The 16,312-nt window shown below is 44.4% G+C and overlaps 2 protein-coding genes across 5 annotated transcripts in view; one reads left to right on the top strand and one right to left on the bottom strand.

Moving 5' to 3' along the window:
• Positions 1-6,904: 6,904 nt before the first annotated feature.
• On the bottom strand, positions 6,905-14,331 carry LOC146772445 (uncharacterized). Of its 3 annotated transcripts, XM_085638437.1 has the most exons (3): positions 12,977-13,108; positions 10,182-10,264; positions 6,905-9,113 (listed from the first exon to the last, which is right to left on the bottom strand). In XM_085638437.1, exon 3 carries the CDS (start codon positions 9,105-9,107, stop codon positions 7,932-7,934), a length of 1,176 nt encoding a protein of 391 aa, XP_085494563.1. In that variant the 5' UTR covers positions 9,108-9,113; positions 10,182-10,264; positions 12,977-13,108; the 3' UTR covers positions 6,905-7,931. The 3 variants fall into 3 exon arrangements, with proteins under 3 accessions (XP_085494563.1, XP_085494564.1, XP_085494562.1); XM_085638438.1 differs by lacking the exons at positions 10,182-10,264; positions 12,977-13,108 and adding an exon at positions 14,217-14,331; XM_085638436.1 differs by lacking the exon at positions 10,182-10,264 and having other exon boundaries at positions 12,977-14,063.
• Positions 14,244-16,312, top strand: part of FZR1 (fizzy and cell division cycle 20 related 1) — a 64,517-nt gene continuing 62,448 nt past the window's right edge. Inside the window, exon 1 of one of the 2 annotated variants that reach the window (XM_085638435.1) lies at positions 14,244-14,415. The gene's annotated coding sequence lies outside the window, so the exon portion shown is untranslated. The remainder of the gene's footprint in view (positions 14,416-16,312) is intronic. The other variant, XM_085638433.1, reaches the window with a different exon arrangement.

Raw genomic sequence — 16,312 nt, 5'->3', positions numbered from 1 at the left:
GCTGGGGGAACTATGGGAGATTGCCATCAAAAACAGAAATAGGACTAGAAGTTGGTGTGAGGAAAGGAGAGTAAGGGAAAATACGTTCCACTTAGGTTTTAACGGTGTAGGGGTAAGTTGCATATTATCCTAGGAAGGAATGTATTGAGAAGGATTAAGAAAATAATCGCATGTTCAATTTTATTTGGCTACACTCTTGCTTAGTCTACACTATTTCCTTCTATTGTCCTTACCTTTGTTCTGCATTTTGCTCTTCCTTCATCTGTGTTGGTAATCTCCTGTCTAATTTGTGGCTGGTAGTTAGTTCAGTACTGTACACAATTCTCACTATGGCAGGTGCAGGAATGTGTCAACCGCCTCCATTTTTAAATGAGCTAGGGGAACCGGATATTCCTTGGGAAAAGATGGGAAGGAATTTTCAAGTCTTATCTGATAGCCATAGGGGGCGGGAATTTTTCAAACATAAGGAAGCAACATATACTGTTACATAATCTAGGTATACAAGAGAGGAAAGTTTTCGAGGACATTACTGGTAGACTGGTGGAAGATAAACATCATGACGAGGATGAAGGGGTGGATATCTATGAATATACTTTACGGAAACTAGAGGCGCATTTCAAAGTTAAAATAAATGTGGTTCTTGAGAGGCACAAATTCTTCAAAAGAATTCAAAGAAAAGAGGAGAAGGTGTCCTCTTATGTTGCTGTCTTGAGGGGTATGGCAGCCACTTGGGAGTTCGGTGCGCTTACGGACTCTCTTATTAGAGACCAATTAGTAAGATGCACTAATGAAGTGAAGGTTCAGGAGGAATTACTGACAAGAAATCCAGATCTAGAGGAAGCCATTAGTATAGCGAAAGGTCTGGAACACACGGCACTATGTATGAGAGAAATGAAAGTTTCAGAGGAAGTTAAGGAAAAGTCTGTAGTTAAAGACTCTTCTAGTATGGAGGCAGTCTGCAAAGTTGAAAATAAGAATAGAGAGTTCCCTAGCAATAAAGTGGAAGGCCTGAAATGTTTTAGGTGTGGAAACCACAATCACTTGGCTAACAATTGGCGATGTCCAGCCAGAAATGTTATATGTAGAAAATGCAACAAAAAAGGACATATTTCTAAAGTTTGCAATGTTAGTAGTACAAAGGTTCATGTGGTAGAACACAATGAGGTTGTTGAAGGGGAGGAAAAGAGTTTTATCTTTCAGATAGAGGATGGGAGCAAGGAAGAAAACACACAGTATCCCACATGTGAGATTAGTCTTGATGGGGAAAAGTTCAAGGTTTATGCAGACTCGTGCTCCCCTTTTACCCTGGTAGATAAGAACATGTTCAACGAGAAATTTTCAAAACACAACATCAAATTAGAGACAGCTGACATTGTTCCTTCGGGTTACAATAGAGTTCCCATCCCGTTGGAAGGAATGGTAAGAATGAGAATTTCTTTTAAAAACAGGCACACTGTGGGGAAGGTATATGTAACCAGGGAGGGCTCAAGTCTATTAGGGTGGAAACATCAGAAGGAATTGGGAATTAAGCTCGACCCTAATAACCAGGAGCAAGTACTTCTTATTGATCCCCCAGTGGTTGGGGCTAATCTGGTAAAAGAACTTCCTGAAGTTTTCAATGAAAATTTGGGGGTACTTAAAAATTACATGCATAAAATTGAACTCAAGGATGGAGCTACACCAGTGGTGCACAAAACACGTTCGATCCCCTTATTGATGAGAGAACCGTTAAGAATGGAATTAGAAAAATTGGTCAAACAAGGGGTCATACAAGAGATTGAGTGTTCAGCATGGTTGGCGCCCATTGTCATAACGAGTAAGGATGGGGGGAAAAGTATTAGACTATGTGTGGACCTGAGGGCGTTTAACGCCAACATTGTGGTTGACAGGCATCCTTTACCTAGGATACATGAGATGTTGAGCACGTTGCAAGGAGCTAAGTTTTTTAGTGTTCTCGATCTCTCATCGGCCTATCATCAAATTAAACTTCATCCTGATTCGCAACCATTGACTGCTTTCACCACCCCATTTGGTAAGTACAAATTTTTAAGAATGCCTTTTGGGCTGGCGTCAGCAGCTTCGGCGTTTCAAAGAGCAATGCAACATGTGTTAAAAGATTGTCCTAAATCGATGTGTTTTCAGGATGACATTCTGATTTATGGTTCGAGTGACATAGAACATAATTTGAATGCCGAGAGAGTACTTAAAAGGTTGAGAGATGTAGGTTTCACAACTAAAGAAAGCAAATGTAAAGTGGGTGTAACTTCAGTTGACTATTTAGGACACACAATTTCTGGAGGAGGGGATAAAGCCTAAAATTGATCTGGTTGAAGCAGTGAGGAGAGCACCTACTCCATCTTGCAAAGAGGAAGTTCTCTCGTTTTTGGGTTTAGCTGAATATATGGCTAAGTTCATCAAGAACTTTGCGATGTTAGCACATCCCCTCCGTTAAATCTTAAAAAAAGACATGCCATTCACATGGGAGAAGAATCAAGAACTGGCTTTTGAAAACATAAAGGAGTCAATTGTGTCAGCACCATTTATTGGCAACTTTGATGTGAACAAGGACACTATCATTACAACGGATGCAAGTGGCAAAGGAATAGGTGCCATGCTTTCACAAAGAATTGATGATACGGTGAAAGTGGTAGCTTTTGCATCAAGGTCGTTGTCTGGGGCTGAGTCAAATTACTCTACGATAGAGAAGGAGGCGTTGGCTGTGTATTGGGCGATTAAACATTTCAGTTTCTATGTGTGGGGTTTGCCATTTGAGGTGTGCACCGACCACAAACCTTTAGTCTACTTGTTTGGCAATAAGGTCTTAGAAAACATGACTTCCCGCATAGCAAAATGGGTTCTAGGTTTGCAAGGTTACAATTTTAGGATGATATACGTTCCGGGCCAACAGAACAAAGTTGCCGATTTCTTATCTAGGTCCCCAGTGGATAGACAGGGGGAAGAAGTCACGGGCAGGGAGGGTGTCCTGGAAGTAAAACTCCCAGCTGTGACAAAAGAACAGTGGAACTATCACACGGAACAGGATAGTATCCTCAGCAGTGTGAAAACATTTGTCATTAAAGGTTGGCCCAAGAAGTGCAAAGACCTGCCAGAGTGCATTCAACCTTTTTGGAATGTATGTAACGAACTGTCAATTGTAGGAGGGTATCTCCTCAAGTCTGAGAGAATTGTTCCTCCAGAGGGGTTAAGAAGACAAATCATTGATCTTACCCACGAGGGGCACCTTGGTAGCAGCCTATGCAAAGCAAGATTGAGATCTGAATATTGGTTCCCAGGTATGGATCTGTGTATGGAAGAGAAAGTGAAGGATTGTTATGCGTGTGGTGTAACCGATAAGTCCAGATGTATCAGGCGCTCCCCACTAATCCCTGTTGAGATCCCAAGGTCTCCATGGGACAAGTTAGGTTTTGACATTACTAGCCCCATACGGGCGAAGGGACCACAGCAGTGGTACCTTTTAGTGCTTATTGATTATTACTCTAATTGGGTCACCTACAAATTTGTGAACAACATCAACACCAAATCTTTGATAGAATTTTTAAGTGAGGTGTTTTCAAAGGAGGGTATACCTTCTACCTTGATCACGGACAATGGTGTTCAATTGGTGTCGGAGGAGATGAGGGAGTTTCTAAAGGACATGTCCATAACGCACATACGTACCCCATTGTACTGTCCTAAGGCCAATGGTAAAGTAGAGAGGGCCAATCGAATGTTGAAAGAGTGCATCTGAGAGACATGCTTTGGTCCTACCACACCACACCTAGCCTCTCCACGGGGCATACTCCATTTGAGCTGTTGAGAGGGAGGAAGGCCGGTTCAAAACTGTCACCTAATTGGTTGTATCCCAAGAATCCAGTGGTGATCAACCCGGAAGAAATCAGTAAGAAAATTGATTCAAGACAAAAGAGGTACAAAGAGTGGTATGACAGAAAATGGGGTGCAAAGGAAAGGGCTTTCAGCAAGGGACAAAGTGTTTATATCAGGAAACCGGTGAGTTTAGGTGGCAAAGATGATAAGTACTACGCCCCGCAGAAAATAAGAGAGGTCAAAAGAAATGTCATTTTGGAAGATGGTAAAAAATGGAGCATGGATCGGGTTGAAATAGGTCAGAGGGAGACAGGCCAAGAGAAGGATAGCAGGGCTCTGGTCCAGAGTTCCAGAGCAGGTGAGGCTCAAGTGGGAAGGGGGCTGAGACAAAGAAATCCTCCAAGTTGGCACAAGGATTTCAGAATGGTTTGAACATTTGCTGTAACTTATTGCTCCCTTGTTTGTTCTCTGTCCAGGGGTCTCCACTTACAGAGTACCTAATGCCACCTGTCCTACGTCAATATCCACCACTCTCTTGTATATTCTCTTTGTGCTTCTTTAGGGAGGAAGATGTGTTATAGTTTGCCACTTGGTACATTCCACACCCCCCTTCCCTACCCTTCACACTGGTAATGCTTAGAATGTTGACATGAAGGCAGCTTTGGAATGTTGACAGGCTGTCTTCACTGTGTGTACCGTTTGCCAGCAAGCTGAGGGTGCAGTTATCGTTTATACTGAATAAAGGATCCTATTCTTACCTGCGTGACGATACTAGCTTATACAGGGGTGGGGGAATCATATCGCCCGACGCCCGAACCATGTTGTTTATATTGATAGGCAAGAAGATTTATTGTCTATTTATGTCCGACAGACATGTAGACATTAATCACGTTTTAATCACGTTAAAACAACAGGCTGTGGGCACTCTGGGGCTCACAGCCAATCCGAAGCTTGCAGAGAGCCTTTGGCGGCATCTGATTGGCTAGCAGCCCATGACTGGGCTCTAGCCAGTGATTGGCTGGGGGAGTGAAACGTCACTCAGCCTCTGCAAGCAGTAGTCCGTGGCCGCCACGAGGCTTGCAATAAGCATTCAGGTAAAATAAGCAGTTTTGCCCGCTTGAATTGTGTGATATTGTGACGGAGGTGCTGCGATTTTCTTTTATTTATATTTTTAGCAACCGTGCGTGGGTAGATTAATTAGTACAAAAGCCTAGGCCTGGCCCGCCTCGGCGCCTCAGATGAGGACGTCAAAAAAGCGTATAGCAAGCAGGTGCACTGCGCTACCACCGCTTCATGGGGGAAACACCCATTACAACAAATTCAGATTCACGCGTTGCCATCGCAACGCGGGTTTAACATCGCGGGTCCGGAGCCTTCATGGAAACAGATCTGCAGATTAATGCTTTCAAAAAAGACATCCGTTGGTGACTTGCAATTTATAACTTAAAGTCCTAATGTAAAATAGTGAACTATTAACTTTCAGCCCAGAACTGCATAAACACACCGACAAATATACATTACAAAATTGATTAATGTTGCAAAGAGGGTACATTTGGCGAAAAAACTATTCTTATTATTAAAGGAAGCTCCCAACTTTGCTGTTTCTTTTTCGACTCTGCGTTTGTGCTTCTCCACACCAAGCACTCTTAAACTACTGCCTACCAGTATGGGTGACATGTGACTCCTACACTTTCACTCCTTTGGCTTATGGGCAAAAAAACATTGTCGCACACGGCGCAGCCAGCACTAAAAGCTTTCGAAGCACCTGCTGCAGCGTTTCTTTCCACCGGCAATTACCAGGCCTCACAGAAATGTGTAGGAAACTTGTGTGATGAATTACCATCCTGGAAAGAGATCCGTGTTTTGTATAGTTGAGGTTGTGACCTCGGTGAAGTTAGTGCAGAGGGTTAATATGCCTACTGCAAAGAACATGTACGAAGTCGATTACAGAGTGCATAGGATGGAAACAGATCTGCAGATTAATGCTTTCAAAAGAGACATCCGTTGGTGACTTGCAATTTATAACTTTAAGTCCTAATATAGAATAGTGAACTATTAACTTTCAGCCCAGAACTGCATAAATACACCGACAAATATACATTACAAAATTGATTAATGTTGCAAAGAGGGTACATTTGGCGAAAAAACGATTCTTATTATTAAAGGAAGCTCCCAACTTTGCTGTTTCTTTTTCGATACAACTTACCGATTCGCAAGGAACGTAGGGCTCACGTCTGGCCAGCTGCAAAAGTGAGGGGGAAATGGCAGGAGGCACGCTGGCTGACACCTTTTATATCCCACCCATACGTTTTTACAAGGGTGACGGTAAATTAGACATTACGTATGGTTTGAAATGTACGTATTTTGTGGGAATAAATACACAGCCAAGGGTGACGGTAAATTAGTACATTACGTATGGTTTGAAATGTACGTATTTTTGTGGGAATAAATACACAGCCAAAAAAAATGGAAAAAAAGGGGAATAGAAATAAAAGAATTGCCGTCAGAGTTAAGGGGAGGGGGCGCAGGGGGGCAGGGACACGATAATATCGCTTGACAAGTTTTCCTTTAGCATTATTATTGCACAGCATTCAATGGTTTACTGATTTTAATAAAGCAAAAATATATTAATGTTTCTCTGTCAGCCGGAGCCCTTAGGTTTGATGTGGAACGGGGGTAGGTGGGACAAGTGGATTTTACAGGACATGTAGATCTCAGTGGCATTTTGTTCCTTGGACAACTAGATTATTTGGAAAATTCCACACCCCTGTTATATTACTGGGGAATCTCAGAGGGCTCTTTCCAGAACGAGATGTACAGAGAGGGAGTAGAAACAAGTGCTATTCAAAGGTGAACACACCTGTAAAGAAAAACATATTTCCGGATAAGTCGGTGGCTCTAAATGGCTAGGATGACTGGAAAAGCAAAATTCACAGTAAGTGTAATAAATCTTCAGGGCCACTGGATTTATGTGATTCTGCGAATGAGGCATTTTCAGCATAATCATGGATTTACTGCACCAGCCACAGAATCCACCATCTGCTGCCTTATTTGCAGATATAGAAAAAATGTTTCTAGCTCAAACAGATTGAAAGTTTATTTTAAAAAAAGAAAAAAGTCCACGTTGGATTGCACAGTGATACAGCCTTAGCAAAGTTTAACCGCTCATCTTTCAAGTGCAGATTGCTCTGTACACATGATAAACTGGTACTAACGAGGTCAAAACATTTTTCAACAGAGTAGGGTGTTACAATGACAGAATAGCGAAATAACACCGCCCCAAAATTAGCCACATTAGGCCACATAATTTGCATTAGCATGAAAAATATTTTAGTCAACACTGTTACATAATTTGGTGCTCCAATAGGTATAATTTATTCTACATCTCATGCTTTAACAAACAAGTGACTCTGTCCTGTCCACATATATATATACAAACACACACGTTTGTGTGTGTATATATATATATATATATGTGTGTGTGTATACACATATATATATGTACATGTGTGTGGGTATGTGTGTATACATCTCAATTCGAGGATGCCCGGCTTTTGGCTTTGGCATTATTCATAGCACTTTGTGTTGTGCAAAGTACCCTCTCAGAAAAGAGCTGCTGCATTCCAGCAGATTATGGGAGAGGGAAACCTGCTTAATTTTCCCTAGGATGTTCTTTTTAATTCCAAAGCCAAATGCCTCTCTGAATCCTGCAATGGTCAGGCTTAATCACATAAACGGTGAAGCTCAAGCCAATATGTCGCATTATATGGTTATTAATATAGTGTTTTCCACACCCCTTGCAAGGGCTAAATCTTCGACTCATCAAAACAGTTTGTGCCGATCAAATGAATATAGCCAAGAGAGACCTGTACTACACTTTTGTGGTAAGGTGCATGGGGAAGTGATGTAGTGAGATGAGATGCATGGAAAGATTGTTCTCCTAAACTAAAAACACATTGCATACATTCCCAGCCCTCATTTAAGCTGGGAGGGAGGGGGGGGGAGGTGCCTCACTGAAACTGGAAGCCATTATAACTTGTTGATGCCCCTTTTATTGCTGGGCAAGAGTAATGAGATTTTTAATCACACAAAAAGTAATGTGCCATTTAATCAGTTTTTGCTATTTGCTGAAGATTGGAAAATGTGCAAGGACTATTGTTACTGGGGCTTTCAGGGCCGTTACAAGACTGCCTGGGATTAGTTCTGTCTGTATTCTGAAAATAGCTGCAAAAGAGTCGGCGCACTTCTTCTGCCGCGCAGTCATTCAAAGAATGGGAGGGAGGATGATTGGGCTGGCAGAAGGGGGACATCTCCACAGTCTCCAACCAGGCATGGTTGAAGGGGCTGGCGTGCATCTCACAAACATTGTGAAGAACGCAGCAGGCATGCACCATGGTGGGCACCACAGTGGGGTTGTGCGGCTGCAGGAGGCAATGCCAGCGTGCCCTTAGACGCAGAAACGTGTTCTCGATCACGCTGTGGGCCCGCTCCAGCTGGTAGTTAAAGTGCAACTGGGGAGATGTCAGTCTCTCGCTGTCCAAGTAAGGTTTCAGGAGCCAGTCCTGCAGTGGATATGACGTGTCGCCCAACAGTACGTACTTCAAAGACCGGCCACTGAAGTGTCGCTGAGGCTGGGACAACTGGCCGCCGTCCCTAGTCAAGGTCCACAGGTAGGAATTTGGCAGGATATCCCCGTTATCCATCCCACCTGGGAACCCAGCACATACGTCCCAGAACTGTCCAAGTCCATCGACTGCGGCCTGCAGCACCATGGCGTGCCAGCCCTCCCCGTTCTTGTAGTCATCGTCACAGTGTGTTGTGGTCGCAACAGGGATATGGATGGTATCCACGGCACCAATGCAGTGAGGGAAACCCCACCAGGTACTGAAAATCCGTGCCATGTTCTCCAACTCATGATCATGGGGCAAGCGGAGGTAGAGTGGCTTGAGGAGGGAAATGACCGCTTGGCACACCTCGTTCACGCATTTCAGTACCACCAATGGCCTGACACCAAACAGAGAGGCTGCGAGGTGGCACTCAATGTTCGTGGCCAAACGCCAGAGTGCCAAAGCCAGCTTCTTTTCTGGGCTTAGGCGGGTGTTCCGGTGGCAAAGCTTTGGTCTCAGTTGGTGGCAAATATGGAGGAAGGTGGACTTGGGCAAACGGAAATTCTCCAGCCAGTCTTGAGGCCCGAACTCCTTGAGGGCCACCTGCTCCCACCAATCACGGCGATCTCTGGCGCCAAACTCAGAAGAGAGCCTGCTCTGCCACCGTCGGGCCATCAAAAGCTAGATATAAAAAGAGAAAAAACAGCTTTAATTGCAATGCACACGAAGGGGTATACAATCTTATCACACTAAACCAAAGTGCTTTAAATATGTACACCAACAAAACTTCTCAGGTGCTCTCCCTGCCTTCCACTTCAGTGAAATTATACTTTTCACTTTTATTAAGACTTTGAATAAAACCCTTCTATTCATCCAAAAGGCATGGGAATTGTTTGTGCTGGGGTCTTCACACTGTGGGACTCACCTCCACTTGGGGCATGATGGGATATCGAGGAAAGCGTGAGGCTTTGGCAGGTCGGAATAACTGAAGCATCTTTACCAAAGTCTATAAAAACTCATTTTTATACTTGTATATGGCAACATGTCCTCCTTTTTCAATGAGTTGAATAACCACTGTTGCACACGTACATATGTTAGGGTCAGCAAAGAACTACCAAGGAATGCCACTATCTGTAAAAATTTCTCAGAGGATGAATGAAAGAGAGAGAATATATGTTATAGATATTTTATATTTATATATAAACATATATATATATATATATTTTTTTTTTAGGGCGTTTCTATTAAATTGAATAAAAAGCGCATTTTGGAAGTGGATTGTTTGAATGCTGCTCCCTTCAAGCCCATGAAGAAGAGGCGTTTAGCCTCGAAACGCGTCGGCATGAGGACACTCTAGGATGCATGAAAGGCAGGCTGCAGCGAGGCTAAAAGAGCTGAATGGCAAGGGGTGCTGTCGTGTGCACCTTTCAATGCTGGGGCATGTTTGGCGAATAAAATATATATATATATAACACTAGCACTGGGTTTACTGTAACAACAACAAAAAAAGGCCACTGAACACTAGTTTTTAACCCAATTAGTCCCACCACAATAGCTTGTACACACTATTTAACATGATTGTGAGAAACAATAATAAGCCTTTGCAGGAAGAAGTTTGAAGTCTACTGTTTTACAGAGTTAAAATGTATACTGAATTGTGAATGTCACAAGTTTTCCATAAAAATGCCTTGGCAAAAACCCCTTACAAATAAATCAACTTCTAAAGAAAGGTTGCTTTTGGGTACATACCCCGCCTAGTGGCTGATGAGTTGAGGTCACTTTTGTGTGTCAATTTGGGGGTTCCAGGTGTGGGGTTTAATTAAGAGCAGCGTCTGAGGCGTGGAGATTAAAAGCAGAGTTATAAGTCACCACCAAATCGTGCCCAAAAAAACAGACTTGAAATAAGTCAGGCATGGCTGAATGGTGGAATTATGGACTAAGTAACTACAGTGCTTAATTTTATTACAAAAATAAGTGCAAGGGCCCTCGTCAGGACGCTACTACAGCTTGCACCACCCATTGCCCCTGCCAAGGACACTACCAACACAACTACTAACCATCACACTCCCACAAGTGTGGTAATTTAGACTATTCCAAGCCCCCAAAGCTAGAAGACTGGCTTGAGCGGCAGGTAATAGTCATTTTTAGGTCTCGGCTAGCGAAGGCTGCGCTTGCGCAGTCTCGCTTGGCGAGATTTAATGTTTTCTAGTATGGGGCTTGAACCCGCCCCTCTTCTCCATTGGCTGGCTTCCTAAACGGAGGCCAGCTATTGGAGGAGAGGAGCTAGTGTCCATTTAAGCCCCGTCTTTTTCAGATTCAGGGGCGTGTTTTTTACTTTCTTTCTCTCCTCTGGAATGTAAACATTCCAGCCAATGGGAAGAGGAGAGAAAGAAAAACACGCCCCTGAATCCGAACATGACGCTGCGTTTCTCCGAGGCATTTCTGCTTGACCTCGGAGAAAGAGGGGTGCTCTACGGAGCCGCTGCCCTTCTGAAATTCTGCCAACGGCCCGTTTTAACTTTTACCATATCCCCGTTACATAATTACACAGCTTACAATTTGAAGTACAAAGCAGTCGTGATTTCCCCAGAACTGAACTTCTCTCTTGGTTAAAAAAAAAAAAATTCAAACAAAGTTTCTCGGTCAGCCGTCTAAGTTACTAGTCTACAGGGTACTCCAAAATTTCGACCCTGCTGTATTATGCTCTGACTGTGAACATTTAGCACTAAATAAATACAGAAAAACATACTATAAAAGCTACAGATTGGAGATGTGTTCATAAACGAGGGCCAACTTGGTCGAGCAGAAGCCACGCATGCGCAGGCATCTTAGGCCTTATACATTTCAACAGTCTCTCTCGTGGCTACTCTTAATGCCACTGGCTTCCAAGAAATGCAGCGTTCAACAATCAACTGTTTTTATTAACAGATGGCGTTTTGGTCCCCAAGCTGCCTAGAGTTCAATGCAACATGGGATGCTAATCCTACAGTACATCTGCATCAGACAGTAGGAGCAGATGATAACACATCTGCACACCCCTCTCATGACAACAATGAAAACGAGCATGGCACGAGAGTGGAAAAACCAAACCCTGCAGCCATGTCTCAAGTTTACAACAGCCACCTTATTCTTAAGTGTCCTTCTTTATTACTGCAAAACCGCAACACCACGGAGCGATATTGTACACGTGTTTACAGCAGCATCCCTAACCTGTGCAACAAACGCACACAGTCTCTGCCCCCCCTTCCCCCCACAAGTATCTCCCAGTGGCCCCATCTTCTTTATGCAAGCCTCAATAGTAACACAGCTGCGCGCAGCCCCCTATCCCCCCCGCACAACATGACACTTTAAAGCTGATTCGACAGAACGCAGGCATGTACCAAACTACGCACTTTCAAACAGAATCCTACCATTTCGCACTTACTGAATCAACCACGCCAGTGTCCACTGCTCCCCCTCACAGAATGCGACACAGATCAGCGTGGAGCGACTGCTCGTAACATGCATATGTGGAGTGACGGGCCGATGTATCCATCAGCCACTACTGTCCGGTGTGTTTCCGCAGGAGCCACTGAACACACAGTAGCACGCCTCTTCTACTGCTCGGGTCTGCACGCAGCGTGTGAACAAGTGCATTCGGAAACCTGAGCACATAGATCACCCAGCACTCGCTAACATGCATTCTCATTGTGGCTGGAACTTCGTCATTGCATTGCTCTATTATCACTCACTACGGCACAAACCAATGCACATTGGAGCTTATCACAATACAGGAGATGTGGACCTGTGAGCGCCGCACATACTTTACAAGAACAGAATCATCAAAGGCCAATTTATTTCATCCACATCATCAGTAACAGTGGGAACTGCTCTCTCTTTGCTCAGATCGGTTTGTAACGTACTTGATCATAATACAAAACAATGATGTACAATCGTAAAAATACTGCACACGCGTCAGTCAAAATTCCAGAAGTAGAAAGCAGACTGCCGCAGCAGGACCATGCCACGCTCCTTACAATGCGCCAATACAAACTGAGTTTACCATATAATCGCTCATGTGAAGTAAAGTAACTGCACACGTGTCTCGCGCCGCATAGCCGCTCTTACCGCTCATATATGAGCTGCACTATGTAAGAGTTACCCTGACATCTTGAGGGAGAATCTGCGGCCTGCCGCTTGGGTGATTTGTCCCCTCGCCCTCTCTCGCCTCAGCGCTGCTGCATACTCTCGGCCCCTCCCTTCTCCTGGGCTCTCCCCCCCCACCCTACGCTCCTGTCCGGATTAAGTGAGACCCTCGGGGTCCCGGCGTCAATTTATTTTGGAGGATGCCCAGGTGAGTCAGCAACTTACACCTGTAAGTAAGTAAATGAAGGAATTAATCTGCAACCTGCTGGTTGCAACTGTGAGCATTTGCAGGAGAATTTGTCATTTATCCTTAGGAGGTCGATAAAATGAGTACTGTAGAAATGGAAAACAGCATTAGTGCAATGCAAAGAGCAGTATGTGACAGTGTGACGCTACGAAAAACAAGTTGTTGGTATTACCAAAAGCAGCTTCTTCTGTCGTAGAGAGTGGTACTGTCGCAGTAAGCCTCTCCGTTGCGCCTCCTGTACCCTCCGAGAAGCCTCCTCCGGGGGCCTGCCCCTGCCCTTCCTCCGCCTCAGGAGCAGCAGGTAAAGGGAAAGGAGCACCAGCTTCTGGTGGGCCTCATCTGGTCCTTCCACCCCTCCAGGCATTGCAGCGGGCCTGCGACGAAGGAGAGGTACACCTACTTCTGGGGGCACTAGATGACCTTGCCAAGTCCTATTAGTGAGGTTATCAAACGCCCGCACAGCATCGAGAGCCCACCACAGGCCTGGCGGTCATTGGCACCTATACAGGGCAAGAAGCTATGTTCAACCTGCCTGCGAGTTACTGGAACCATAAAGGAATAGAGGAAAATGTGCACATTTCTGGGGCACAATTCTGGGTCCTGTAGGGATGGAGGTCAAATCTCTGTTGGAGATTACAAGATTGGCACATAAATCCATGCACACCCCTATGCAGAGCTTTAAATAGGCAGGTACTGTCCAGTACTGAGTATCTGCACTTCTTTAATTTGAGAGGTAAAGTACCTACACTTCTCAGGGCTGCTGCAATACATTTAATAGAAGAGTACTGGCACTTCTCATGAGCAAACAGGCAATGTCAAGAGTAAGTACCTGCACTTTTATGTTTCCATTTAAACCACTTCCCCTGTGGGTCCCTGGTTGGCTCTGCAGGGCATGGAGACTGTTCTACTGTCATGGGGGTAACGTGGGGGTCATCTAGGGAAGGTGGAATACGTGAGGTACCGACTGCTCACGTAGTGCAACGAAAGACCTGCACACTTCTGAGATGGCGTCACAAGAGACCCCAATGTGTGAGAGGGACGTCAGAGGCGCGAGTACTCCAAGTGCTCACTGAGCAGATCCTTCTAGTGAGTCATCCACCTGCACACGTGAAGGGGCAGGGTTACTTCAGTGTCACCAGCACTCTCGTGTGTTTCCCAGAGGTTTAAGTTTACAACAAGATGCATTCTGGGAATTGTAGTATTCGCTCAGTTCAATTGGAATAACAAACCTGAAAACAATAATTTCTGCGAATGGAAATCAATGACGTGCAACATCGTGTCCAGGTGACGCGCAGTCATTTGCTAACAGTTGGGGGCGTGTGAATGACCCGCTGGGATGACCGAGCCAACCCGCAGGGGCAAGGGGCGGGGGCTTTTCTGCACGTGGACTGAAGGGGCTCCGCTGCCTCTACCTGTCAGGAGATGCTCCGGTGATGGGGGACTGGGGACATTCAAAGTACCAGCGACGGATGCCTGGGGGTCGAGGACAGAACGAAAGCTACCTATCCCTAGGACCACCCCCGCCCCAGCCTCCAAAACACTGAGAAGAAAGCAACAAGAGGGAACTGCTCGAGCGCAGAAGCTTTCACCAAACTACAGCGCCCCCTGCTGGTCAGAAGAATAACATATTTGTTTTGTGAGCGTGTGATGATTAATAAATTCAGCAAATGCTCCCCAGAAAATGCATGTGACATTGAACCTTCAGGTGTGCCGGTTCCTGCTCAGTCCCGGCTGCAATTAAAAACTGACTTTGAAAAGAAATCAGTTACCACTGGGACATATATGCCCTTAACCGAACTGACAGAATTTCACTACTCGATTTCTGAAAAAGGCCTGTAAAAACTCTAAAACTCTTTCAGCAATCCAGTTTGGAGATGCAGTCACTGTTTACATTTCACATTTCACTTAATCTGGGATTAGCTAATAGTATTTGATTTTTCCAGATGTGTGGGGCCGCAGTTTTTTCATACAGCATAAGACTCTTGTGCAGTATAGGCAGTGAACTGTGTCGTCTCTGAGGGTCTGATTACAATTTGGATGGTTAATTCTGACCCAGGCGTATACCCCTGTTTAAAGACAGAATGGAAGTATGAGTTGTTAGGTATCTAACGATAATTACCAAATGCATAAAGTAATTCAATGTTTGTTAAATATTGACAGGTCAAACATGCCGAAATCTAGCGCGCGAGGGGGGGGGGGGGGGAGAATACACAGTATTTATCATATCATGCAAACTTTGGTATGTTAACCCCCAAAATCTGCATGTCATTCCCCAGCAACTCGTCATAGGTGGTATTTATTGCACTCAATAGATAACATACCCCTTGGTATAGTTACTTATCATGTGTAATAAATAGCACCCATACTTGTAAACACGACCAAAGTGCCTGGGGTCGTTGAGGTTTTGGCTGGGTATTCATGAGGGGGCAAGATTGAGAACTCTGGAGCCGAGGCTGAAGGCAGTACGAGTTCCTCACAGTGTCTTTTAGTGAACCATAGAGATGTTCAGACTACGTGCTCATTCATCTCCTTGGCCTCTCTGCAGAGAGCACAATGTCTGATGAAGGGATTCACAGTTTTTCAATACACATTCCTTTAAGAGACCCCCACCTTTCTTTTTATCTCACCTAAAGCACTGCATAGAGTCCAATCAAGATGGTCAATTGTGTTTTGCTAGAGAACTGGGGAATGTAGTGCACAATTTCCCTGATTGCACTGGGGACCCTGTGGACACTTAAAGTGGCACAGTCTGCAACCAAGTGAAGTTCTAAATAATGACTAAAACTTCTGGGCAAAGTGTCAATTTTGCAGAGCCAATCAAATAAGAACATTAAATGTATAAAGTATATGAAAATTAATCATGACTCAGTGATACAAAAATGTATGCTAAAAACAGATTTCTGCTTCTACACTGAAACAATGTCAGGTACTGTGTACAACCAGCCCACGGGAAAATAAGAAATCATACATTGGGTGTAAGCTTGCGTTGCACAACTTCTAAATACTGAATTTTCTTGTAGCCAAAGTAAATAACAGTAAAAATACAGAGTACATGGCTTCCGTATTGGAGTTGGTCATTGGATCTAGTAGTAGCTGGCTGTAACTGGCTCTTGTAACGCCCAATGTGGTATGCAAATTCTCACAGAAGTGCACCCACTTTTTAGCTCTAAAGGTGAAAACATTCTCAGACTACTGACATTTTACCAACAGGATGGATTTTTATGAAGGTAGAACATACTATGAGGAAAATTCAATGCAATCCCCACCAGCTCCCACTATTATGGCATACTTGCATCTATGGAGCAAAACATTGCTTGGGGCAGGAGGTTTTTATAGGGAGTATTTCATGGTATGCAAAGTTGAGGGAGTTTAGTACCCTGTTGTGAAGAGTTACATATGATAGTACCTCGCTATGTGCTGAGTTGGAAGAGAAGTAATAGCCTGTAGTGAAATGTTGCATTGTGTGGTACCCCATGGGTGTGACGTATGTGAAGAGAAGTACCATGGC

The sequence above is a fragment of the Triturus cristatus genome, chromosome 12 (assembly GCF_964204655.1).
Source record: "Triturus cristatus chromosome 12, aTriCri1.1, whole genome shotgun sequence".
NCBI lineage: Eukaryota > Metazoa > Chordata > Amphibia > Caudata > Salamandridae > Triturus > Triturus cristatus.
Note: the sequence above shows the minus strand (reverse complement) of the source record. Positions and strands in the feature narration are given on the sequence as shown.

Excerpts from the sequence above, each read along its gene's own strand:
- LOC146772445 (XM_085638436.1), bottom strand. The coding sequence starts at position 13,168 with ATGCCTGGAGGGGTGGAAGGACCAGATGAGGCCCACCAGAAGCTGGTG. Across the intron at positions 9,114-12,976 it reads GACAGAAGAAGCTGCTTTTG|CTTTTGATGGCCCGACGGTG; the intron begins GTAATACCAACA and ends TTTTATATCTAG.